Below are 27,500 nucleotides of genomic sequence, written 5' to 3'. Positions count from 1 at the left end.
AAATACACCTAAGGCTTGGCATTTGGAAATCTCAACTGTCCTTAATGCATTAATAGGCCACACACTGCTATTGTCTCCAGTTCAGACCTTGAGTTGTTCCTCTTCAGTCTTTATTTCTTTTTCCCTTTTGTCTTCCTCCACTTTTCAGTGTTTTATTTATTAATTTGTTGTCTCCCTCTTCCTTTTCAGTGATAATTGATTTACTTGCTCACTAAAGAATCGTAAAATAAATTGTTGTCACTATAATTAGATAGAGAAAAAAAAAAAAAATATTGCTAATGTACATCCTGTTGTCCACACAGCTGATAAAGAGAGGCAGCTGTTTGAGATACAAGAATAAATAAAAGGGGTGGGGCAGAGAAATTACAAGATTTGAACGCCTTGAGATTCAACATCTGGGGAGACTTAAAGTGGTTTATAAACTGCTGCTTGAATTCGCAGCTGCATTTGCTCAAAGACCATGGTTGAGTTCTGGCAGAGATAACACACTTTTTATGCCTTAATTTTCTTTTTCATTAATCTTTCTCAGTTTGTTTGTTTGTATAAGATTATGGTTTGTTGCATTACCTTTTGTTTTTGAAGTATATATATATATATATGTATATATATATATATATATATATATATATTTATATGTATATGTATATGTACATGTACATGTATATATATATTTATATTTATATATATACATATATATATATATATATATATATATATATATATATTTATAGGTATATATTTACATATATATATATATATATATATATATATTTATAGGTATATATTTATATATATATATATATATATATATATATATGTAAATATATACCTATAAATATATATATATATATATGTAAATATATACCTATAAATATATATATATATATGTATATATATAAATATAAATATATATATACATGTACATGTACATATACATATACATATAAATATATATATATATATATATATATATATATATATATATATATATATATGTGTGTGTGTGTGTGTGTGTGTGTGTGTGTGTGTGTGTGTGTGTGTGTGTGTGTGTATATTATAGATATATACACACATATATATACACATATATATACATATACACATATACACATATATACATATCTATATACATATATATACATATATATATATATATATATATATATATTTATACATACATACACATATACCTATATATATATATATATACATATACATATACATATATATATATATATATATATATATATATATGTGTATATATACACACATGTATATAATTATATATAAACATATATATATATATATATATATATACACATATATATGTGTGTGTGTGTGTGTGTGTGTGTGTGTGTGTGTGTGTGTGTGTGTGTGTGTGTGTGTGTGTGTGTGTGTATGTGTGTAGACATGCATATATATATATATATATATATATATATATATATGTATATGTATATCTATGTATGTATGTATGTATATATGTATATATATATGTAAGTATGTATGTATATATGTATGTATATATGTATGAATATATATGTGTATATATATGTATATATATATGTATGTATATATATGTATATATATATATATGTATGTATATATATGTATATATATGTATGTATATGTATATGTATATATATGTGTATATATATGTACACATATGTTTATATATACATATATATACATATACATTTATACATACTTATATACATATAGATATTCATACATATATACATATATATGTATATATATACGTATATATACATATATATACATATATACAGATGTATACATATGTATAAATATGTATATATGTATATATGTATATATATATATATATATATATATATATATATATATATATATATATATATATATATGAATATATGTATATGTATGGCACAAACACATTCACGTGTGTGTGTGTGTGTATATATATGTATATATATATTATATATATTATATATATTATATATATATATATATATATATATATATATGAGTATACATGTTTTTTTTATATGTACACAACAGTATTAATTTGACTTTTGTATTTGCAATTTTGACTTTTGAAAGATCCTACCGTTATTCTGAAATCCAACAAAAACGAAGATGATATGGTAAAGAACTACAGAGATTTAGTTGGTGACTCTAAGAGTTTTATGGGCACCCATATGGCTTAATTCACATGATTCAACACAGTATGTTTCTAACTAAAGGATTAGAACAGAAACAGGTAATCCAGTTGTCATTATATAATCCTTTTCTTGGAAATAGTGTAGGAAAATTTGGGTGCTCTGCTGCCCTACTTGGATGTGTGTGTATTTGTGTTGTAATATTATGCATATTATGCATTTTATCAATTCATGGTTGTGGCTATTCATATGTTTGTTTATATATAATATATATATTTATATATTATTATTATTATTATCTTTTGTTGGGTAGAATTAGGTTAATGTATTGTTAAATAAATTATGCTGATGTTTGAAGCAGAAGGAAAAGGATAAAAAAAAAAAGTTACATTTAAAATAAGCAAACCCATTTTGACTCAGTCTAAACTACCCCAATGTGAAAACACACAACTCAATCAAACCCAGTAGTACAAACAGGAAAGTGGGCATTTGCATGATTTGTGTTGCTGAGAATAGATCAGCTATTCTGAAGCCGTGCTGTTTCAAAGACGGGGTAAACCAGCATTCACATTTTACATTTCATTTGCAAATTGATAAGCTGAGTATTTCAGCTGATACCGATTCTAAAAGTATAAAGCAATGTCTCTTTTTTTTTTTTTAATATGCTGTGCAATAATGTAGTTAATGAAAAGAACAAATACTCTGTGTGTGTGTGTGTGTGTGTGTGTGTGTGTGTGTGTGTGTGTGTGTGTGTGTGTGTGTGTGTGTGTGTGTGTGTGTGTGTGTGTGTATATGTATGTGTATGTGTATGTGTGTGTGTGTGTGTGTGTGTGTGTGTGTGTGTGTGTGTGTGTGTGTGTGTGTGTGTGTGTGTGTGTGTGTGTGTGTGTGTGTGTGTGTGTGTGTGTATGTGTGTGTGTGTGTGTGTGTGATTTACCAAGACATTGATTAATAAGCAACCATTGTCTTACTATAAATAGTTGAATGTGTATGTTCTTGATCTGGATAGTAATATTACATAGTATATGTAAGGTTTACCATGTGAACTATTTAATATAGTTCTAGGATTTAGCCATTCTCTCTCAGCAATGTGCTTCTCTGGCTCAATTTGGCCATTGTAGATTCTGAATGACATTGTCTTTTCCTAAATACATCTAATGTCTTATTTCTTATTTGCTTTTTTGATTGTCATTTGTATGTTGACAGCAGATGCCACATACTCTCGATATGTGTATTATGGAGCCAGTTTTATGTACCTTCTATTACAGCATTGTCTCACCTTTAAAATGTTTGAATCAGAGGATGTTATCACATTATTAACTTGTCTGAGGATTAGGTCCCAAAATTCTGTTCTGATCTTGTGTTAGTTTATCCTTTTCCCTATATTGGAATGGGAGCAGAGAAGCAGTCTAGTTTTAATTTTAATCTTACTGATGTTCGTTTATGGAGGGTTTCCAAAAGAAGGGGCACATCTATAGCAGGTGATACATCCATTTTCTTTGTTTGTTGTATCATCACTTTTTTTTTCCTCAAAATTGAATTGTGTGTCAGATACTAGTGTCAGAGTAACAAACTGGTTCATTGCACCAGTGTCATTGATGCTATTGATATATGTCTTTGTGAGTGTTGTAGCTTCTATATTTAATAGTGTTTTTCCTTTTCTTGAAAACACTTAACGTTTGGGAATGATAATGCAGTGTCTTTGTTCTTGTTGACTGAAGTGTCTCTGTCACCTTGATGTTCAGTGTTGATAACTTTGTGAATTCATTTCCATAATTACAAACATAATAATGCCTGTCTTTGTATAATTAGTCAGGAGTCGTGCTGGCCTCTTTTTGCTGTAAATATGGCTGAATTCTGTAGTGGTGTGTGTTGTAATGCGACAGTGGGCTATGACACTGACTTCCATTCTGTCCTCCCTAGGCCTTGGAGGATCTTGTAATGCCTCTGTGGGCTTCTCTAATGCCTTCTAAAACTAAGTCTTAAGGGATGATGTGCCTCACCTGTGCATGGTAAGTGGAATAGACTATTATCTCAACCTGATGCTCCTCCTAAATCCCTTTTCTCTTAGCTTGGCTTTGGGTTTCATAATTGCAGACAGCTACATCTGTGTTCAGGATTAGCACATGGATACATAAGCATATGCATGGGAACAATTTTGCACACATATGTACATGCTGATACTCACTCATAAACTTCCACTTTCACATAGACAGACATATATTCACAGTCAGACAGCCAGAATCAAGCAACTTATGCACAGTAGTGTGTGACTGAAACAGAATTATATACCTTCGTATGAGCATAAAAACCCATGCATATTCATATGAATACATACATATATACACACTAATACATAAACATGCAAAAAAAGAAGCTTTATGCATGATTATTTTTATAATTCATCTTCTTTTATATTAGATTTTCTCCACAGTTATTATTACTCTCTTTGCTAATATTTATTCCTGTTTCTCTTTTATCTTTCTCAAGACTTATGATAGGTATCCTTTCATATAATTTATTTTATGAAATTATTTTGACTTATTTTGTCATTATTGTTGTGATCATCATTTATGTGGTCATTTATTATTTAATAGGAAAACAGTGTTAATCTTAGCTTTATAAAGTGTTTTGCAAATATATAAGTAGAACAGAGAAAATATGGAAGAAACAATTGAAATACTTGTAAAAATAATCCCCAGTAATTTTAATCATTTTAGAATTTGAATTGGATTACAGGACATAAGAACAACATACAAAAGTAAAAAGATAAAAAAAAATCCTGTTCCCTCTCTCTTTCCTTCTCTCTCTCCCTTTCCTTCTCCTTCCTTTCCTTCTCCCTCTCCCTCTCATTGGAAGGTAATAGCAAATTGAGATTCAGTGCATCTAATTTTAGGCTATCAATTAACAAGGGGCAGTGACAGCAGGCAAAGGCAGTCGCATGCCGTGACAAAGAGCCACCACAGGAATTACCACAAAGAGTAACCACAGGAAATCTAACTCCCCCCCCCCCCCCTCTCCAGCCTCTACCTCCTTTACCCTCCATTGGCCCTCCACCACCCCTCCACTACCCCTCCGCTACCCCGCTACCCCTCCACCACCCCTCCACTACCCCTCCACTTCCCTACCCACTTCTGTGACTCATAACTGCAGATTTCCTTTTAGTGAAATGTCAAAGGTTCTTCCCTCCCCGTCCCCCCCGGCCCTCAGTTTTTTATTGCTGTTCAGAAGTGTCCCTTTTTGTTTATATTTATGAGGTCATGAGTCTCATACATAGCTGGTGTGTGTTAGAGACTGATGATTCCTTTTGGTACAGGAACTGGAAACCTTTTTGTTTTTACACAAAGTAAATCTTGTGATTTCATTATTTTTTGTGTAATGTACTGAAAGGAAATAGTTGTTTTTATATTTGTTTTGGTATATTATACTTAGAGTTTCAGTAGTTTTAGATCAATGATAAAATTGTAATATGTTTTATGCAAAGAATATGATATCTATTGATATGTCACATGTTCTAAAAGTATGTAAATAGTATATACATTTTGCATATAATATTGACACATTAAGGATTAGCTATTTAAAGTTACACAAGTTTTCTAAACAAGATTTCATCTAAATGTCTTCAAGATTTCAGCTTTTCCCTGATAAAATGCTGAATGTGCCTTTCAGATTTGTTTCTTCCATGTTGTATTATGTATTGATTTTATGCCATTTTTGTATTACGGTTCATTTTTATGTAGATAAGTGTTCCAGCTTTTCATGCTGACTACTATTGTGTGTTATTTCCCTTTCATCCTCCTCCATTTTCCCAATCTTCTTTCTCTCCTTGATCCCATTTCTCTCCGATCTTTCTCTCCATTCTTTCCCTCACCATCTTCCCTATCCTCTACCCTCATTCTTGCCCTCGTCCTTGCCCTCGTCCATATCCTCCATTCACAAGTCTGGTTGTTCCAGTTTAACTCGTTGCTGTTTTACGGTTATTTAAATTCATTTGATGTTTCTTGCCCACTAACTCTTTCTTTTATCTCCTCCTTGCTCCCACCCCACTATTTTGCCATTTATTTCATATCCCTCTTTGTGTTTCTTTCATTTCCTTTTTTTTCCTGTTATTTCTCTTCCCATCACTATCTTCCATCATTTTGTTTCATTTTATTTCTTTGCTTTTTTTTTTTTTTTTGTCTCTGCATCTGCAGTATATTCACTTCATTATCCATTTCCTCCACTTTGCCCCCCTCCTCTCCCTCCCCTTCCCCCCTCTCCTGTCCTTTCTCTATATTCACCATAATTCTCCCCCAATCTCCCTATTTATCTTGATTCTCTGCTTCCCACTGCTTATGGTAGTTGGAGTTGCAGAAATTGTCTCTCTCTTTTTCTTGTTTCATGGCATATCAAGATGACTGTGAGTATACTTTTAAAGCAAGAGATGACACCACCCTGTCATCTCTCTCGTCATTCTTTTAGCATAGCATAGTTAGTAGTACATTTGCCCTGCCTGTTTACTTTTACCATTTATGTTTGTCCTTATGTTGTTGTTGGCTTGTGGCCTTAGCCCTGCTAGATGCTGTGCTTGCTTCCAGATCAGTCCTTTATAATTGTCATGTAGTGTTGTTATATCTATCAGTTTATAGTATTAATATTATTCAGATGGATTATTTTTATACAAATTTTCAGCCTGCACGAAATCAATTAAACAAAAGTGACAGTTGTGAGATGTGGCACATACTGGATACTGAATTCCAGATCACAGCACCCATTGGGGATAATAGTTTGTCTCCTAGTTTGTGTCCATTCTCAAGGCATATGGCCATTTTTGGAACTGTAGAAGTTTTTTCTCCATATGTCCATTTTAATTATCTGTTTGTTAATATTTTCCTAATTTTCCTCACTTTTTTCTTCTATATCTGAAGCAGATTTTATATACATTTGTCCAAAACTTCTGTTAGAATTTGAAAAGTATTATTCTAAAATGTATGTATTGCATTGTGCAGCCTCATATAAAAAGGAATGCATTATATTTTGTTTGTGAGATTGAATGTTTAATTTACTTTTTAAGTTGTTAAACTTTGTTATGGTTCTGCAATTAATATATATTTTTCAGTAAATCATGAGCACCTATATGTAATAAGGTAGCCCATCAACATTTTTTTTAGTATTTATTTATTTCAGAAATTCTGGGATTACATATATACTTTTTAATTTATTTATTCTTTAAAAACATAATGAAGATAATACTTTAGATCTGGTAGGATGATCTGTATAATATTAAGCAGTATTGATAATGCATACATTCTTTCTCTTTCTCTTTCTTTTTCTCTTTCTCTTTCTCTTTCTCTTTCTCTTTCTCTTTCTCTTTCTCTTTCTCTCTCTCTCTCTCTCTCTCTCTCTCTCTCTCTCTCTCTCTCTCTCTCTCTCTCTCTCTCTCTCTCTCTCTCTCTCTCTCTCCCTTTCTCTTTCTCTTTCTCTCTTTCTCTTTCTCTCTTTCTCTTTCTCTCTTTCTCTCTTTCTCTCTTTCTCTCTTTCTCTCTTTCTCTCTTTCTCTCTTTCTCTCTTTCTCTCTCTCTCTCTCTCTCTCTCTCTCTCTCTCTCTCTCTCTCTCTCTCTCTCTCTCTCTCTCTCTCTCTCTCTTTCTCTCTCTCTCTCTCTCTTTCTCTCTCTCTCTCTCTCTCTCTCTCTCTCTCTCTCTCTCTCTCTCTCTCTCTCTCTCTCTCTCTCTCTCTTTCTCTCTCTCTCTTTCTCTCTTTCTCTCTTTCTCTCTTTCTCTCTCTCTTTCTCTCTCTCTCTCTCTCTCTCTCTCTCTCTCTCTCTCTCTCTCTCTCTCTCTCTCTCTTTCTCTCTCTCTCTTTCTCTCTCTCTCTTTCTCTCTCTCTCTTTCTCTCTCTCTCTCTCTCTCTCTCTCTCTCTCTCTCTCTCTCTCTCTCTCTCTCTCTCTCTCTCTCTCTCTCTCTCTCTCTCTCTCTCTCTCTCTCTCTGTTATTACTTAATAGGTGAATATCTGCCTCATCATTAGGGCTTGTATGTGTTGGTGTATGTTTGTATGTGTAGTCATGTGACCTTATAGTCATTAAATTTTGTAAAGTATAGTGACTTGTTTATAGATTTTTAGACTTTAGACTTAATTAATTTACAGCTGTACTCCAAAGCAACAGTTTGTGTTAGATAGAAAAGTAGTTAGTCAACTAGAGTACAAATTAGGATTCACCGAAGTTTCTATATTTGCCATAGTTAACAGTAAATCTTCATCAGAAAATAGAATCCAGGTATTATTATTATTATTATTTTTTAAATAATACACCAATTTCTGAGGTAGTTTTCAGGGTTGTTATTGGTAGTGTCATTGTATAGGAAATGTACATGTGGTGTGTTAAAGTTACATTCAGTTGCATAGGAGATTTGATAAAATATCTTTATGTGCAAATATTGTATAAGATTATTCTATAGAGTAGCAAGAGCCAGTACAAGGTTTTACTGTTAATGCCTTTTATTCCCTCTTCTCTGCTTTTTCTTAGAAATCATTTGTATAAAAACAAGATTTTTTTCCCCTAGTGTTTTATTTTGTTTATATTGTTTGTCTAATTTTTATGATTGTTTGTAAGAACAGAAGAATATTTTATGTAAAGGTAATAGGCATTTGTAGTAAAAATATATATTTTTTTACATTTGCTCTGTCAGAGTATAGTTCAGGGTAACTGTTTCAGTTAGGTGGATACAGGATTGAAAAAGTTATAGAGAAGGTTAAATGTAGGAGGTAGATTTAAGAGACTAATTATGCATTGTAGTAAAAATGATTGAGCTCAAAAATAATAATGAGAAATTTTGTGGTAGAATTGATTTGTTGTTCACATTGTTTGTTGACTACATGTAGAGGATAGGAAATATGATAGAACCTGATATGAATACTAAATTCTAACTGATAAAATACCTTAGAACATAAAAGATAATATGTTAATATTGACTGCCTGATGAAATTTCCAACAGCTCAACAGGTTTGCATTAAACTTTTGAGTATTTATGTATCTGAACATGAGGGAAGGAGAGTAGTGAAGAATTTAGAGGTGAAATGTAGTCACTTATTTTTGATGTTGATAAATTGAAGTAAGACTGTCTGCTGTTCTTATTGCTAGGATTGGTATTAAGTCTTGGAAAAATTATTTTATCTGTTTCGAGATAATGCATAACATGTAAAAGATTATGAATTTGAGCATGTATCCATACCTTTTTCATTTTATTCCAGCATTTTTTGGGTATGTGATTTTACCTTTTCACCCTCCAGGTAGAATTTCTCCCAAGAAACAGTTAGATAAATGTTGAAGAAGAGTGTGCATGAACTTTTTGAATATCCATTATTGATTAGTTTCTCACATACAGTCTGTGACAAGTTAAAGAAAGCAAGCAGTTTTTTTTATATTCTTTTGTTACTTATTCTGTATTTTTATTTTTACCATACACCTCTTGAATGCATACTTCCCACTTGTATTATTTTTTGTTCGTGGCATGTACAAGTGAACAGTGAGACTGAAAATTAATGCTTGGGGTTTTTCGTTACAGGTCAACTTCGTGTTTGGCCAGCTGATGGCCTTAATGCTGGCCTACATATTTAGAGTGTATCTCCACCCATCTCATGTGTCGGCAGCAACACGTCACTGGGGCTCTCTCCTCGCAGGGCTGGGCATCTCCTACTTCTGTTTTGGAAAGTAAGGGTTGAGTTTTGATATACTCTTTTGATATCTCTCCTACTTTGACTTTTGTGTCTGTATTTCTCTCTCTCTCTCTCTCTCTCTCTCTCTCTCTCTCTCTCTCTCTCTCTCTCTCTCTCTCTCTCTCTCTCTCTCTCTCTCTCTCTCTCTCTCTCTCTCCCTCTCTCTCTCTCTCTCCCTCTCTCTCCCTCCCTCCCTCCCTCCCTCCCTCCCTCCCTCCCTCCCTCCCTCCCTCCCTCCCTCCCTCCCTCCCTCCCCCCCTCCCCCCCTCTCTCCCCCTCTCTCCCCCTCTCTCCCCCTCTCTCCCCCTCTCTCCCTCACTCCCTACCTCTTTCTCTCTCTTCCTCCCTCTCTCTCTCTGCCTGTCACTCCCTCTCTCCCTGTCACTCTCCCTCTCTCCCTCCTCTCTCCCTCTCTCCCTCCTCTCTCCCTCTCTCCCTATCAATCAATCTGACGGCTGTTAATGGTAAGGAACATAATTTTGGTTTTACTTGTGATAAATATAACATTGTTGAGTAAATTTTACTAATAATCATGTATCTAGCAATATCTGATATCTCAGTGCATATTTTATGGCTAGTGATATATTAGTACATTTTCTTAGAAAATGGTTCACATTAACCCAATCCCACTAGAGAAAATGAATAAAGAATGGGGAAAATGCTATGCCTGTTTTTTATATTTTTTGTGATTTTTTAAAATATTTTTTTTGTGTTTAGCCACAAAGGAGTCAATTAGTAGACCTTGTGACCTTACCTGATTTGAATTGGTGGGAAAAATGTATTTTTATTATAAACATTATAATTACTATAATGTTATAGACATTCGTAACAGCTAAAATAAGATAACGTAAAATGTTTTCGTAAATCAAAGAAAAGGGTAAACAGGCGAGACAAGCAGTTCTCGTAATAGGCTCATTGGTGACTTAGTACAAGTGTAGCCATCTATGTGTAAAAACAATCAACCAAGTAACTCACAGTGGGCATGGCACGTATGTACACGTCATGCCTGTCGGCATTGGGTTTATAACAGTGGGAAAGAAATAATCGAAAATTAAACCAAGAAAAAGAGAAATAAGAAGAGATTTAATATTTGCAATGAATAAAGGTGATGAGGCTTGGTTTAGGTTAGATGTTGCCAACTAGGGTATTCATCAAGAAGGTGTGGTTATACGTGTGTGTAAAGAGGCCTTGTCCATGATAAAGAAATCTGTATCTTGTCAGTGGAGGATGACTGATAAACCACTGCTGTTGGTATTACTAAATGAACTTAGATAAGAGGTGTGATAAGAACGAACACCCTAGCAAAAAAAGTGACAACCTACTTAAATCTTTTGTTCTCATTGTATTCTCTTTGAATCTTTGTTATCTGGTTATCTATTTCAAGGAGGCTATAAGGAAGGTAGTTGCAGGTGGAGTGGAAGGAAATTACTCTGCCTTATCCACGCCCCATTTTGACAGAGCTACTGTGTGCACTTGACACACACACACACACACACAACACACACACACACACACACACACACACACACACACACACACACACACACACACACACACACACACACACACACACACACACAGTACCAAATATACCTTAGCTTTTTGTAAAGATCCTTAATTCAGTGAGGGTCAGATTTTATTCAAATAGTGTGACTAGCTTTATCCTCTACAACAACTGTATGAGTTAGATATAATAAATTAGTGACTGTTGTGCTCGTAATCCATGGAGTCACAGAGCTCGGTGAATGGAATTGAAATGTTTGATGTAATAGCAGAGTTATTACATTGTGTGGGGAAAAACATGAAGCACAAGATGCCAGTATAGTAAAATTTTGTAGTATGTCAACACAATTAAACAGACCACTTTCCCACCTCACTGAGTGGTATCAGAGCTAGCCAATCAGGACACAGAAGTTGTTTCCATTTATGGAATATTATTATTATTATATTTTTTTTTATAAATTGTCAATATCAATATCAAGTGCAACAAAAAATCAACTTTTTTTTTTTTTGTTTAAGCTTGCAAAGCTGTTTTTATTACACTGAATATTATGAAACAAACAAAAAAATGATATGTCATTTTCTGTTACCACAGACCTCAATTGAGATAACAGATACCTTGGTTTATTAGATTTTGGGTACTGTTAGAGGAAATATCTATTAATAGCACCTCTTGACTTCCTTTAAAGAATTTTGATAAAGGTAACTATTGGGGATATATATATAGATAAGTAATGATTTATATTCTTCAGACAGGTGTTGCTTGCCTTGGCTCTAGTGGTTGGGTGTTACCTGTTGATGCTTCTTCTCCCAATAACACTGGTGCATCATGTGACCCTTGCGTCGTCTATAACCTTCCTCTCTGTGATGCACATACAACGGCAGCTGTATGAAGATGGGGTCTTTGTTATTGACGTGACAGGTAAGTGGAGAAAAGACATTATTATTATTATATATGATATTACTATTATTAAAAAAAAAAAAAAAAAGAAAAAAAAAAAAAAAAAATATATATATATATATATATATACATATATATATACATATATACATATATACATATATACATGTGTGTGTGTGTGTGTGTGTGTGTGTGTGTGTGTGTGTGTGTGTGTGTGTGTGTGTGTGTGTGTGTGTGTGTGTGTGTGTGTGTATATGTGTATGTGTGTGTGTGTATATGTGTATGTGTGTGTGTGTATATGTGTATGTGTGTGTGTGTGTGTATGTGTATGTGTATGTGTATGTGTATGTGTATGTGTATGTGTATGTGTATGTGTGTGTGTGTGTGTGTGTGTGTGTGTGTGTGTGTGTGTGTGTGTGTGTGTGTGTGTATGAATGTATATATCTTATTATAAACAGTATTGGTAATTTTTTTTTCTTAATTATCTTTCCTCCCTTTATTTCTTTTTACATTGACTTAAGTCAGTAAACTGGGTAATACCCTGGTAACAAGGATGTGTAGCTTATCAGTAATAGAAAAGTAGGTTTATAACTGATTATGAAAAAGTTAAGTCTCTGTTTACTTTGGTGGCATAAAACGTTTATCAGCAAATATTAATGGCAGATATATATCCCTGATAGCATCATTGTGTGACAAGGTCATTTGAGACTTCCTTGACTATCAGATCACAGTTTCACTATTATCTGGTTATAACTAGATAACTCCAGTGATAACTTTCCTCTCACATTTTTTGTGTCTTGATATTATCCTCTTTCTATGTCTCTCTTTCTGTATCTTTATTTCTTTCATTAGATGATTTATTATTATTATGGCTTTAGTTTCTTTCTATTTTTTTTACCTCCACATTTCTGTTTCACTTCTCATCTCCCTCATCTTCATTTCTCTCTTTCCTTGCCTCCCTCTTCTTCTCTCCCTCTTTTCTTCTCTTTACTCCCAGCCTCCTCTCCTCTTCTTTCCCTCTTTTCTTCTCTGTTCTCCCAGCTTCCTCTCCTCTATTCCATGACATCTTTCTGTTTGCCTAATTATCTGTATGGTAAATGTATAAAGAAGTTAACTTAAAAGTATATATTTGCTGAACATAAAAATATGACTTTTTTCATAAAGATAATAGCTTACAAAAAATTAGGCAAAATACGGTTTTGTATATTATAAATCCAGTCTTTGTGGTTGCTTTACTTTTAAACCTCTCCTAGTAGTTGTGCCATTTTGTGTACCAGATGCTGTGGTTGACATACTTGCTTGACTGATGAAAGCACTGGTCTAGCTTTTTGATTGTATGCTAGTCTCAGGCTTGGTCAGTGAAACTTCAACTCTTCATTCTGCTGTTCTTTACTGGTTCTAGAGGCTTTGCCTCACCAGTATCAAAAAAAGCACCAAGATTATAGTTGGGTTTTAGTATTTGTTGTATCTTATCTCCTGGATAGTTCTTTGTAACCTATTCTGGATCTCATTTGGTCTACATGCCTGCTCATTATTCTGCCATCTCATAATTCTACTTTATATGAGAGGAGCCCAGTAACTTGAACCACCAATCCTGGTAGCCATCTCATCCCCTTTCCACTGTAATTCTCTATAAACACCTCTTCATACAAACTGAACTCTGTAAGTTTTGGTTTGCCATCATGATTTTGCAGTTGTTCATGCTTTTTTCAGCTTAACATTCCATGCCAAATTAGGTCTAGGTATATCTTCCTGTTGTTCAGTAATTTTGATGGAGAACTACCTGTTACTAATTGAGGAGGACCTATATCTGAATAAAAATCTCAACAGCTTAGCCTTTGCATCACCCCTTTCCATCTTTTTCAGCCCATTTTTCACAGTTTGTACTGTTCTTCCTGCTAACCAATTCGAACTTGGACGGGATAGTGCACAAGTTGTAAGATATTGTAAATTTTTATTAAAAAAAGTGTAACTCCTGAGTTGGTCCATTATAACTGATATGTTAGGTAAGCCTTTATCACAAAATATTTCTCTCAGTGTTCCAGTATTGGCAGATGTAGAGGTAGTATTCATAACTTGATCCTCAATCCCTCTAGAATAAGCATCCACAAGTATGAAAAAATTATGGTCAATGAATGGTCCAATAAAATAAACATGAACTCTTTCCCAAGCCCTGTCTGGATAAGGCCAGACATGTAATGGTACTTCAGATTACAGTCAATGTCACTTTCACCTGTGCGATTAATCCAATCAATTACAGTGTCTTCCTTCACTGCAACCATTAATTCAACACTCTTATCACAACTGTTTATTCTCCCCTGTCTTGAGAGCTTACATCTCTTGTGAGTGTTTCTAATTTTACCAGTTTTAATATTTACTATACTTCTATTATTCAAGTTTGGTACTTCCTCTTCTACACTTTCTGCCTCTTCTGATTCAGTTTCCTTTCCAATCAAATTAGTTTTTTCTCTTGTTTACCTTCCTCTTTCCCTTCTGCTACCACCTCTTCCGTAACAGTGTAGTTTATTTTCCTCATCATTTACATTTCACTCGTTTGAGAGTCGAGTTTAGAATCTCCTCTTGTGAGGGACTACAAACTTAGTGTATTTTCTGAGAAACTATGACATGTTCCAAGGTTAACAATCCAAAGAAATATTGAAAAAAATTATAAGATACATTTTATTCAGTACAAGTAATCATCTCATTTTGCCACATTAAAAACGGAGAAACCTATATGAGACAGAGAGACTACCTGATGCTCCAGCATTTTATTTGCCTCACTCAGGTCCCATGATGATCATGGTGCAGAAGGCAACATCACTGGCATACAGCTTGCATGACGGATTGTCAGGGCTGAAAGATGAAGAACTCACCCAACTACAGAAGGAGATGGTGGTCAGGTGGGTATTAATTTTTGTTATTAATTGCAGAAGATTACAAAAACAGTATTGGTTGTGAGATGAGGGTTAGTGTTTGTTTTTAAACAGAACATTGGTGAGGGTTGTGTTTGTAATTACAGAAACACTTATTAGTGGGGTGAGGGTTAGTGTTTGTTTTTAATTAGAGGAACAGTGATGACCTCAGGCTCTAACAAAGAGCTTCCAATTGGCCTTATTTGAAAAGGGGAAGCTAGACAATAGCATCAATTCTGAAACAGAAGGTTTTATATTTACTCTCTCAGTGAAAGTCAATGGAAACATTTATGGTGAATTCATTACACCACACATTAAAGTGTTAATCTAGCCAAGTTTTTTGTGAAGATTAATCTCTTAACCTGTTACTGACGGGCCACATGTATAGCCATCATAACAAACCACTTGATCTGCTATACTTGTGGAGGCTTGCCGAGTGGGAAGTTCTGCTACATCTAGAGGACTCCCACTCCAAACAGCAGGACAGTTGCCAGAAATCACTGGAGTCTATGACGCCAACCGATTTCTGATACCGTCATTTAAGGGTTAATTCCTATCCAACATAAATATAGCAAAATCCAGAATTAGCTCATCCTATCCATCATGATTGTAGGAGGCATGTAGAAAACAGACAGGATTTTGCTCATGACTTTTCACTTTGAATGATAATGATAAGTTTAAATCAGCCACACCCATGATATCCCCCCATACCCTCACCCCTCCTTGAGGCCTGCTCTGCCTGAGCCTCGATTTTCTTTTGAACGAAATGTAGTGATTGTCAGGAAATGGTTCTGGTGTTGTATGACATATTTTGTCCAGCCAAACCCTAGAACTTCTCCCACGTTCTCCCTCCATACACCATACTATTACATATCACAGTTATGTTATGGTATATCATTGTATTTTTGCTATAAACATGTCTTAGATAGTTATAGATATATCTAACTATGCTTTTTATTGCTTTCTGTGATGAAAAAATAATTTTATATCTGTTTTATTTATATATTCATAGTAGTCTCTCCCCAATTTTCATTCATACATGAGGAGTAACTGTGATAACTTTTTCAGCTTTGCATTCTGCCAACATCTGTGGTGTTTGAGAAATGCCGATAAAATATACTTTTTCTGATGTAGAAAATTTAGCACTTCAAATGCCAAACACCAAATGGGAAAATTGAAATTGAAACTTGAAAAATAATATTTTTTGCTGCAGGAGGGACATATAAAGATTTTGCAGACTTGAAGTTTTTGAAAGAGGAAAAGTATTTGAAGATTCCCTCCCCCCCCCCCCATTCTTTTAAGGTTGGATAGTTTCTAGTGAAGGGAAATAAGAAGACGTTAAGTATCGAATGTCACATCCAAACACAGAGGGTTCCAAGTAGACTGAACATAAAGGCACCTTAGAAATTATCTTCATAATAAAAATATATGGCTTTGTGGGTTTTTGCTTGCTATGAGGTACAGAGATTGAGCATTTGCATCTGCAAGCTCAATTCAGTTGAGTGTCCAGTCAAACTGAACAAAGAGTCCTCAGGTATGAAATGACATTATCATTGATGGAAGATTTTGATTCAGCTTGTTGTATATATCAACATGTTTGTCCACAGGAAGAAACCAACAGCTTTGGAGTATTTTGGATATATGCTCAACTTCCATTCCATCCTGGCTGGGCCCTACTTCATGTTTGCTGACTACCAGGATTTTGTTGAGGGGACCCACTATGCCAAGAGAGCTCTCCAGACCGTTGTCCCTGCGGTAGGGTTACTAGATTTTTTTTTTTTTGTCAACACTTTGTTTTCTTTACTGAGAGTTACTTCTTACTTTTTTCTTTCTTTCTTTTTTTTTTTTGTGAAAAAATAGAGATGAGTATGTATTCATACAAAAACGGGTTTTTAAGATTTATTTTTTTCCACTTCTGTGAGTCATAGTCATACTCAGCTGAGTATTATATATAATGTTTACACTCTCAGTTATCTCTGATGAGTATCAGAGGAGAAAAGGGTTATTAATGGTTGTTTCATTAGGAATAAATAAGGGTTCTCATTCCCCTTGACAGAGCTCTCTGGACAGCAACAGGAACAAGAGTCCCTCAGAAAGCAAGCTCACTGACTCTAAACTCAACTCCAGGCCTGAGGATGAACCTAATCCCATGCCAGTTGCCATGTACAAGGCTCTGGTGTCAGCATTCAATGCCTTTGTTACTGTATATTTTCTGCCAAAATTCCCCATTTCCTTTATTACAGGTTGGTGTTCTTTTATGGTATTCTTACATATTTTCCTCTAGTATAATCTTTCATTTGAAGATTGATTTTTCATTTGATTTCAACATTTACAAAAGAGAAAGGCAGAAGTATGCCACTTTTTGCCAATTCCTGTCTTTGAGAAATGTGTGCAATTTAGTTGTAAAGAGTCATGTCTCTTTTTTCATTTTTAGCCTCTTTCAAATTATTGTAGTTTTTTTTCTTAAACATCATATCCAGTTACTAGATCATAGAAATTGGTTAACATTAGATAAAAAAAATGAATTCATATGTACTTTTTAAACGACCTCTTTGTATTGAATTCTCACAATCTCTTTATCAGATCCCAAGTTCTTCCAGATGAGCTTCCTCTCACAGACTTTTTACATCCTGGCTGTGACCTCTCTCACACGTCATGTCTACTACACGGGCTGGATGTTGGGAGACAGTATATGCAACATGTCTGGGATGGGATTCAACGGATACAGTGCTGATGGACAACCAAAATGGAACCTCGTCTCCAATGTGGATATTCTTGGGGTCGAGGTGAGGTTTTTCTTTCTATTTTTCTTTTCATTTCTTGTTTTCTTTTTTAATTAATTAATTTATTTATTGTCAAGATATATAGAAGTCTCTCTGGAGCAACAAAATATCTAAGCCCATATCGCCAGGAAAAGGTAGTGTTCATTGTTGTATTGTTTTGTGAAATATGTCTGCATGTAGATGGCTCCACAACTGCTTGGCTACAAAGGAATCAGTTAGTAGACCTTGTGACCTCAACTTTCTTTGAATTTTTGGAAAAAATGTTTTTATGGTAATGTTATCAATATTGATGCTCTTATTGTTATTATATACAAAATAATTATTTTCTGGTATTGACATTACTAACTGCAATATGGGAGACCAGAAAGTATTTCCAAAAATCAAGGAAAAGGGTTAACAGGTGAAGGGTAGTACTTATAATTTGCTCTCATTAGTGCTTAGTAATTGTGGAACCAATAAAGACAATTAACCCAATCAGTGTAGATGGCAAGAATACATTACCATGCCCAGTGTAATAAAAGTTCATCATTGTCTTTACACATAGATGAATACAAGTGCTTAGTCACCAAAGAGTCAATTATTAGTCTTGTCAATCTCACCTGTTTACCCTTTTCCTTATTAATATTTTGATAACAATTTAATAATCATAAGACCAATAAGAATAATAACAGTGACAATATTAATAGTATTAGAAAGAAAAAGATGTTTTCCTGAAAATTCAGGGAGTGTTTAAATAAGGCGTGGTCACTAATGCCTACTGATACTTTCCTTGGAGGCTGAGCACATGTGGAGCCATCTGTATGTAACAACATTCACAAAAAAAAATGCAGGGAATAGTACATAAACCCATAGTCATTGGGTTGATAAACTAAACTCACAATGGGCATGGTATGTACGTACATGCCATCCCTGGTAGCATTAGGTAACTATTTGCTTTGGTAATACCTCGGTGTTCTAAGTAAGTAAGCGATTAATATACTATTTATAGAATAAGAATTCCTGTAACATATGGTACCTACAACCCCAAGTCCCCTATTCCTTTGGTACCCCTTGTCTCCTAGTACCAATCGTAGGAGATCCTCTATCTTCAGCCCCACCTCTTTTCTTTGTGAGGATGTACATATTAATTGTGAAATAAGAATTATAAATTATTATTATTAAATATTAATAGTGATGATAATGATAATAATATTAGTAATAATAATAATAATGATAATAATAATACTAATAGTAATAGTGATAAGTATAGTAATAATAATAATGATATTAATATTTGATAATGGTAATGATAATTTTGATAATGATGATAATGATATTGATGTTGATAATGATACTTATGATAATGTTATTAATGATAATGATGTTATTGTTTTTATTATTATTATTATTATTAGTAGTAGTAGTAGTAGTAGTAGTATTAGTATTACTATTAAGGAAAATAGTAATAATGATAGTAATGATAATAATTGTTATGATGGAAGTGATAATGATAATAATGAAAATAATAATAGTAACACTATTATTATAGTAAGTTAATTTGCTGGACCCAAGTGTTGTGTGACCCACATGTGGACTAATATCCAGGCAATACTTTACTTGAGTGGTGACTCTCCTGGACCTGTGCCTTGTAGGCTTGGCTCACATAATCACTCATGAGTGATTAGGAAAGCAATGGAGTTGTTTTCCTTTTCAATGTCACTATCTCTTTCTGCATAAGTGATATTTGCTTTGCCATATCTCATGGTCTATATTTGCCATTTGTTTTGTTGTATCAAGATGATAATAAATAAATAATAAATGCTTTCCTTGAGCAGACTCCATATTCTCTCTCTAAGTAGTCTTCAATAACAAGCAATAACAATAATAGTAAGAAAGGTTGTTTTCTTTGTTTAAATTTTTAGTATTTCACTTTTATTAAATTTTCTGTAAGACACCCTTTGCCACTGGTCACAGTGGGCAAGAATAGGATACTGAGCATGGAAATTGTGTCCTCCTTGGAGCTGGCACTTTTCCAGACATGGCTTACAGATGGTATATTCCAGCCTTGTTTATTGGTTTAGATAATACAAAAACCCCTTCCTAAACCCCTACGGAGTCTAATCTTCCTTCTAAAGTTTGTGCAGTTATGACAAGTCATTCCCATTACCCAGCCCTCAGCCAATTTTTCAAGTCACATAACTTGGATCCAAGGGGTTATAACAGATATTAGTTATAAAAATAAGCTTTTTGTCCTAAAGCTTCATTGAATGGAGAATGGGGTAGACAGATATAATGATGACAAAGACCTGTGAAGTTATTTATGTGTAAAAAACAATAATGAGAGAAAATCATTGACATTACATACTCACAGCATCAGTGGGTTAATAATAGGATAGTTAACCTGACACTGATGGACAACAGAAATCTTTGAGCGTAATAAACTCTTGTGAATTTTGGCAATGGCTAGATACTGGGCGTGGGAGTCCACTACATAAAGCAAAACTTCCTGCTCCATGTGCTCTGGTGCGTCACCACCTGCACTGCTGCAGACCAAGCAGTATGTTATGACACCTGTACATGTGATCCGTCTGTAACGGGTTAAGGGTACTACTAACAGAACATTTTCCATATATATTTATTTATAAATAATATGAATCACAAACATCCAATTACTTTACTACCATTACACAGTTCCAGAAGTGCTCTGGGTCTTTAAAACGTGGACATAGACAAGATAAAAAACGATTTCTTGATTTCAGTTTGGTCTGAGTCTGCGTGACACTTTGGAAGCCTGGAACAGCGGAACCATGAAGTGGCTGCGCTTCATGGTGTATGAGAGGGCACCTACTCAGAAGACGCTGTTCACTTATATGCTGTCCTCCATCTGGCATGGCTTCTATCCAGGGTATTACATCACCTTCGTGAGTGGAGCCTTCTTCACCATTGCTGCAAGAAATGTGAGTACTTTGTTCTATATTTCTAAGAAGTGACCAATAGAGGTTGAGTTGCAGGGGGTGTTGTTTCATAATTAACTTGTGTAGGAGAGAGAGGGTGCCCCCAATTCCTCTTTCTTCCTTATTTAGCAAGTTTTTACTTGTGTTTATGGAATGGCTAAATTATCAGCTTTTTTTTTTAACCCAATGGCGACGGGTCACGGCTATCACCGTCATAACAATACGCACGATGTGAGGCGTGCGGCTATCCGTAGCGGCGCCGCGCCAAAACGCCCCGAGGCAATGATTCGGCTTGATGTACCGATATCACGCGCTCAGAGTCGGCGCGCTGCCGCCGTTCGCCAGAGCGTAGAGTTTTTTTTAATTTTCTATACCCGGCGCCATTGGGTTAAAGGGGATTATTATTTTACACTATTATTAAAGGTTTATTTGTTGATTTTAGACATTCCATTCCTTTATAAGAGGGGTTCCCGAGAGAGAGAGAGAGAGAGAGAGAGAGAGAGAGAGAGAGAGAGAGAGAGAGAGAGAGAGAGAGAGAGAGAGAGAGAGAGAATTTTGTTTGTTTACTCTCAACATTTTACACTTCTGCATACTGATTCAGCCCCCCACCCTCCACCCCAGTTTGGAAACCACAGCTTTACTGAAACACTTCCAATAACTTGTGACGTATAGGTCAACTTTTACAAATCTTCTTAACTGCAGTCTTGTTTTTGACACTTACAGCAAAAAAAGGTTGAAGTTCTGTTAAATATCTTTTGTCCTCATTACAGCAGTAGAAGTGGTTATTTTTTTGTTGAAAAGAAATTTCTGTATATATAGCTGTAACCAGGTCTTGTATTTTAGACTGTAGAAAAGCAAACCACAACAACAACAACAAAAATCTGAGGTTTTCAGGCATCGTGTGCACAATGCAAAGTGCACAATTCCATTGAATATTCAGCGCATATATACTGTTTCCATAATATTTGTTACAAGCCAGATCTAATCTAACCAGATCAACCTAAACTAACCATTGTATATTATTACTTACTATTGCAGTCATTATCATGATGAGTAGCTAAGATTTAAACATAAGACCATATAATTTAAAATTATGTATGTTGCCATCTGCTACAGTACAGGATATGTAGCTCAGGCCATAATTATAACTGTAAAATCTTAATGGATCCAGAACAAGGAAAGGTATATTTTCCCAATAATAATTACTTGTTGCACTTATTTTAGGTGACATCATTGGAAGTATTGTGCAAATGCATGATAACTGCAGTAACTTGTACTGAATTATGTGATGTTTTAAAGATGGGGAGGTTAACCCCTTGGATCTGGTTACTTCACAGCAATCACTTGGCCCAAAATATGGGCATTAGGCGCGTGGCTTGTAGGCAGGTCGCACGTGAACACTTGTGTGTGGTAACAAGACTCTATAAGCAATTTTAACTTTTTTGCCAATTTCCAGTGTCCATATTTGTCATTTGATATGCATTATCCAGATGGAAAGACTTGTTTTCTTTGCACATACTCCACATCATCTCTCTATGTTGTCTATAACTCAGTGCAATGAAGATGAAGATATATATATATCTTTTTTTTATTCAATATTCAATATTCTGTAATACAACCTGTGCTGCTGGTCAAAGTGGGCAGGAAAAGGATGCTGAGCATGGAAATGGCATCCACTATGGGGCTGCTTCTCTTTCAGTCATGGAACATAGACATTACATTCCACACCTGTTTATTGATGGGAATAATGTGAAAGCCCTTTCCTAATTGCCAAATAAGTCTAATCACCCTGTAAGAGGTTTGGGCACTTTTGGCTGGAATGCTCACAATGGAAAGTTTGCGTCACCTGGCCCATAACCAAATTTTTCTATGATGGCATGTTCACGTCACCTGCCCCTCAAGCCAAAATTTTTCATAATATGATGGGAACGTTATCCGGATTGAAAGGGTCATTAACCCAACACTTCTCAGGTCCCATCGGTGCTGGATTAATTATGTAGTTGATTATTTACATGTGCTTTTTAACTTCTCAATGACAGTATCAGAAATATCTCGGTGTCACTGACTGGTTACTTCTGGCAACTGTCCTGCCTTTGGCCTGGGAACTTCCTGCTCAATCTGCTTTAGTGCATTACGACACCTATAGCCATACCTGGCACGATGAGTCTGTTTGTTAGGACAACTATAGGCATTTTCTTCATAGTAAACATCTCTTTTTCTTAGTTAACCCAATGGCGCCGGGTATAGCAAATTAAAAAAAACTCTACGCTCTGGCGAACGGCGGCAGCGCGCCGACTCCGAGCGCTGCCATCAAGCCGAATCATTGCCTCGGGGCGTTTTGGCGCGGCGCCGCTGCGGACAGCCGCACGCCACACATCGTGCGTATTGTTATGACGGCGATAGCCGTGACCCGTCGCCATTGGGTTAAGAACTGAAAGTGGTGAGTCAGTAAACAAGTATAATTTTTAAGCCTTTATACTGGGATGGCATGAGATATATGCCCTTTCCGCTGTGATTTTTGTTTATTAATTGAGGTTTTTTTTATTGCTGTTATTTTGATAGGATTATGATCATGTTAGTAATGTCAACGATACTAACAAGTATCAATATTGATAATATATTCAGGAAATGGGAAATCCAGGTCAGGTCACATAGAGCCTACTAATTCATTCCTTGGTGGCTGAGCACATGTGATGCCATCTATGGACAATACAGGTACCTGCAGTCAGTGGGTTAAACATTTTCATGCATTAGTACCTCCAATCATTTTGGCCTATTTTCTCTTACTCCAGGTGAGGAGATCACTTCGGCCGTTCTTTATGACAAGAGGACCTGTCATAAAGAAGGTCTACGACATCATCACGTGTATTACAACACGTTTGTGCCTAGCCTACTTTACATTCCCCTTTATCTTATTGAGATTTTGGGGCAGCATTGCAGTCTACAGGTAAGAGGATGTGAGATTTTTGGGTGTGGCTACTCATGATTATGCAGGCTCTTGATAAACCAGTCTGATGCATTCTGACATGTGGAGACAGGCAGATAGACAGAGTAGAATGCTCTTAATTTATCTCTTGATAAACCAACATGATGTATTGTAAATTATAGAAGGATGGAAGGGTAGATAGATAAGTAGATTAGATAGATTTGACTGCTGTTAGTGATGTGGAATGTCTTGATAAACAAATCTGATTTATTCTAATATGTAGATATATAGCTAGTTAGATGGATAGAGAGATTTGACTATTAAACCAGTCTTATGTATTCAAATAGAGTAAGAGACTGAGAATTAATGAGCAATATGATTTTCTTCTTACAGTTTTACCCCCTTTTCTTTTCAGAGAAATGCTCTTCTTCCAGTTCTGGCTGGGAGCCTTTGCCATTATTGTGTTGCCGAAAATCCAGTCACGAAGCTCTTCCAAGAATCCCAAAGAGCACCTCAAGTGTCAGTAAATGGCAACATTACACCACCATTGTCGATGCAAAGGAATCCATCAACATATTTGAAATAAAAAAAAAACAAATTAGAAGCCTTGTTGAAGACACACAGATACCAAAATATATGTTGCTGTAGTCTTATTTAGTGTCTGTGTAGTAGAGTCATTGGTTAGGTCTCTTCATTTGCTCTCATCAGTGTCTTGTCAGTGATTATGCTCTAATTATAAAGTCTCTTGTGAGATTATTGTTCATTTTTGAAATCAGATTTTTCATTGCTACAAAGCATATGAAAGATGTTAACAATGGAATGGCTATGATTAGTTTAGCTTTTGTGCAGATGAACATGACATTGTAATTTTTTTTATGTGATTGGATTTGTATTGAAACTCTTTAGTTTTTTATAGTTATCCAGTTTTTATATTTGTTTTTGTTGGTGTATTATCATGTGTTTTTCTGTCATACTTTTGGCAGTTCAACAACTATTCCTCAGTGTTTGTTCCAAGCTAATGGTTATATTAAGGTCAGAATGACGTTTTGCCATATTTTGGTAATGGGTTTTAAGTTTACTAAGGCCATTGAGTCTCACATGGTCATTAATTAGTCTATTAAAAGTATGCTCTGCATTTGTGTGCTTGCATGCTTGTGGATTTTATTGTCTTTAAAGCTAAATTATTTTTTATGCTGTAAGATTTTGCTGTACTATTTAGGGAGATTTTGTTAATTTTCAAGGGAACGATGATGTCCTCTTGGTGTTAGCAACAGATCTCGTTTTTCCACTTTTTCTTTTGTCTTTCTTTTTATGTTGACTGTATTTCAGTGCTAATGTAAAGGAAACCCATGTTATTTGAGGGGAGTGTATGGGCCTTTCTTTCTTTCTTTTTCTTTTTTCTTTTTTTTAAGCATATATGTATAGGCAGCTTTCTTTTGAGTGAACAGTGTCATTCTACAAATCTCTCTTAATTTGTCTTAACTTCTTTTTGTAAGTTAGAAGTTCCTTAGGCTATCAAATACTGTTTTTAGAGTATAGAAAACATTATTTGAGATTATTTTTTTCCAGTAGGACTTTCAACCCGTTCACTTTTGAGGTAAGAATTCAGTCAGGTTTATGTGGCATAGTTAGATACATTTTTTGGATATAAATGTAATAAGAAAAGTCAATATGCAAGAAGTAAGGTGAATGATGTAATGTTAATTCTGATTTTTTTTTTATTTTTTTTTTATTAACATAGAGGACTGTTATGTAATCATGCAATGGATAGACTTGCTAACCTAAAAACTAGCATGATATTTAAAATATATTTTTTCTACTTCATCTTTCCTTATGGTATGAAATGTAATTTGTGCATTATTTTTTATTTATTTATTTATTTTTTTTTTTTTTTTCTTCCTCCCCCCTTTATTAGTCTTAGTCCAGTGTGAAAGCTAATGTTGGTAGTGGAAGTAGCATTGGTAATGTGAACGCCATTTGTTTTGTGAAGTTAGTATTTGATATTTGTTTTGTGAAGACCACTCCTTTCTTAATGCAAGACAATGGCAAAATGAATTAAACTGAAAATGACAGAGAAGTGTGAGGTTGTGATTTGTTTTATTGTTTGTTTGTCTATGGTATAGGAAAGTTGTAAAGTTGCAGAGTTGTAAAAAAAAAGAAAGAAAAGAAAATAAGTGAGAGAGAAAAAAAAAAAAGGAAAAAAGCTAATTTTACATTCTGGAACTATGAAATATTTTGAACTTTTCCTAACAATCTGTTATAATGAAAAGACATGCAGTTATTTATTTTGTTTTCAAGCACAAGGTGAATTTTTATTTAGCACAACACATGTAGTTTGTGTAAATCAGAGTAATAAACTAGAGCCTTCAGACATTTGACATGAAGGTCATTATTGTTTGGGATCTTAAAAAAAATACATATGTGTGTATATTTTTTACTTTTTGAAATGTAACATTAATGGTGCTAATATTCATCAACGAACAAATGTAGCTTAAAATTAATCAATGAGGTTAGGTGTTTATTTTTGCCCGTGTAATAATAGGTTTATTATGTAAATATCCATGTTCAAAACCCCCCATGAAACATGGTTTGAATCGTGTCCTAAATTCTTAAAAAAAAAAAAAAAAAAAAAAAAAAGATAAATGTATGAATAAATAAAAACATAATCAAATAAAATGTAGGACTTGTGTGGCCTGTAATATTAAAAGCCTTTGGCCATGGGATAGAACCTCTTGCGACCATGGGGAACTGAGCATGGGTTTGATAACAGAGAAATGAGTGGTGGGAAAGGGAGGAACCGTAAGGAAGCTTTAGAACTGTTTGTTAAGTATAGTTGTATAAAATACCTGGGCTTGCTTGTTAAGGTGACAATTTTGAATCAAATTTTTCTTGGTGCAATGGGAGCATCAAAGGGAAATTTTGTGAAACATGGAGTAATTGATTGATTTTCTCTTCCTTTTTTACTTGAAAATCATTGCCTTTGCTAGTTATTAGGATTTATATAAGTTTTCATACATATTAAATCAAAATTATTTGTTAATGGATTATAATTTTCCTGCTAAAATCTGAGCAGTACTTCAGCCAGGTCTCCTTGTTATAGTTCTGAGATAGATTTGTGCTTTCAGATGAAGGAATAAATAAAATCTTATATTCTATATTTGGTTTAATATATTATAGGCTGACAATCAAATTTGTAACAAATGTAACTGTCTTATTAAGCTGTGATTGTGTTGTATGTTGATATCACATTGCACTTTCTTGAAAAAATCTTCAAAGCAGTAAATGTGTTAAAGAGCTTTACCTAATCCAACATTAATATTGTAAACATTTGTATCCTGTAATTGCTTCTTATTACTTTTTTATGCCTTTTCACTATATACACCAATGTTTAACAATAATTGCCTTAGTTATGGTGTGTGACTTGACAGTAGAATCCTTTTGGAACTTATCACTAAAATGTTTAATGTGATTCCTTCCTACTAGTTTTTTTTTATTTTTACTTTCCGTCTCATTCAGAACCTCTTCCTTCTCTTCCCATCTGTATTGTATCTTTTTCTTATCTTTTCTTCTTGCTTCCCACTACCAGTTGTAGTATTCAGAAAATCATTTATTTTTTCATAATGTTATTTGTTTTTTTTCTTTAGCTTAGGGCAGTAGCATGTCCAAAACAAGATTTTTTTTTCTTCAAAAAGCAAAATGAAATAAAAT

The 27,500-nt window shown here is 34.4% G+C and overlaps 1 protein-coding gene across 2 annotated transcripts in view; it reads left to right on the top strand.

The window, feature by feature from the left end:
• The window catches only part of LOC125033956 (lysophospholipid acyltransferase 6-like), a 28,291-nt gene that overhangs the window by 711 nt on the left and 80 nt on the right, over nt 1–27,500 (top strand). The window contains exons 2-11 of one of the 2 annotated variants that reach the window (XM_047625552.1): nt 4,065–4,153; nt 9,687–9,832; nt 12,090–12,259; nt 15,024–15,138; nt 16,758–16,905; nt 17,207–17,393; nt 17,734–17,936; nt 20,672–20,869; nt 23,659–23,813; nt 24,208–27,500. The exon at nt 24,208–27,500 is cut by the window's right edge and continues 80 nt beyond it. In XM_047625552.1, coding sequence (XP_047481508.1) covers nt 4,151–4,153; nt 9,687–9,832; nt 12,090–12,259; nt 15,024–15,138; nt 16,758–16,905; nt 17,207–17,393; nt 17,734–17,936; nt 20,672–20,869; nt 23,659–23,813; nt 24,208–24,319 — 1,437 coding nt within the window. In that variant the 5' untranslated portion in view covers nt 4,065–4,150 and the 3' untranslated portion in view covers nt 24,320–27,500. The remainder of the gene's footprint in view (nt 1–4,064; nt 4,154–9,686; nt 9,833–12,089; nt 12,260–15,023; nt 15,139–16,757; nt 16,906–17,206; nt 17,394–17,733; nt 17,937–20,671; nt 20,870–23,658; nt 23,814–24,207) is intronic. The other variant, XM_047625551.1, reaches the window with a different exon arrangement.

Source organism: Penaeus chinensis, chromosome 17 (genome assembly GCF_019202785.1).
Source record: "Penaeus chinensis breed Huanghai No. 1 chromosome 17, ASM1920278v2, whole genome shotgun sequence".
In the NCBI taxonomy this organism is placed as follows: Eukaryota; Metazoa; Arthropoda; class Malacostraca; order Decapoda; family Penaeidae; genus Penaeus; species Penaeus chinensis.
Note: the sequence above shows the minus strand (reverse complement) of the source record. Positions and strands in the feature narration are given on the sequence as shown.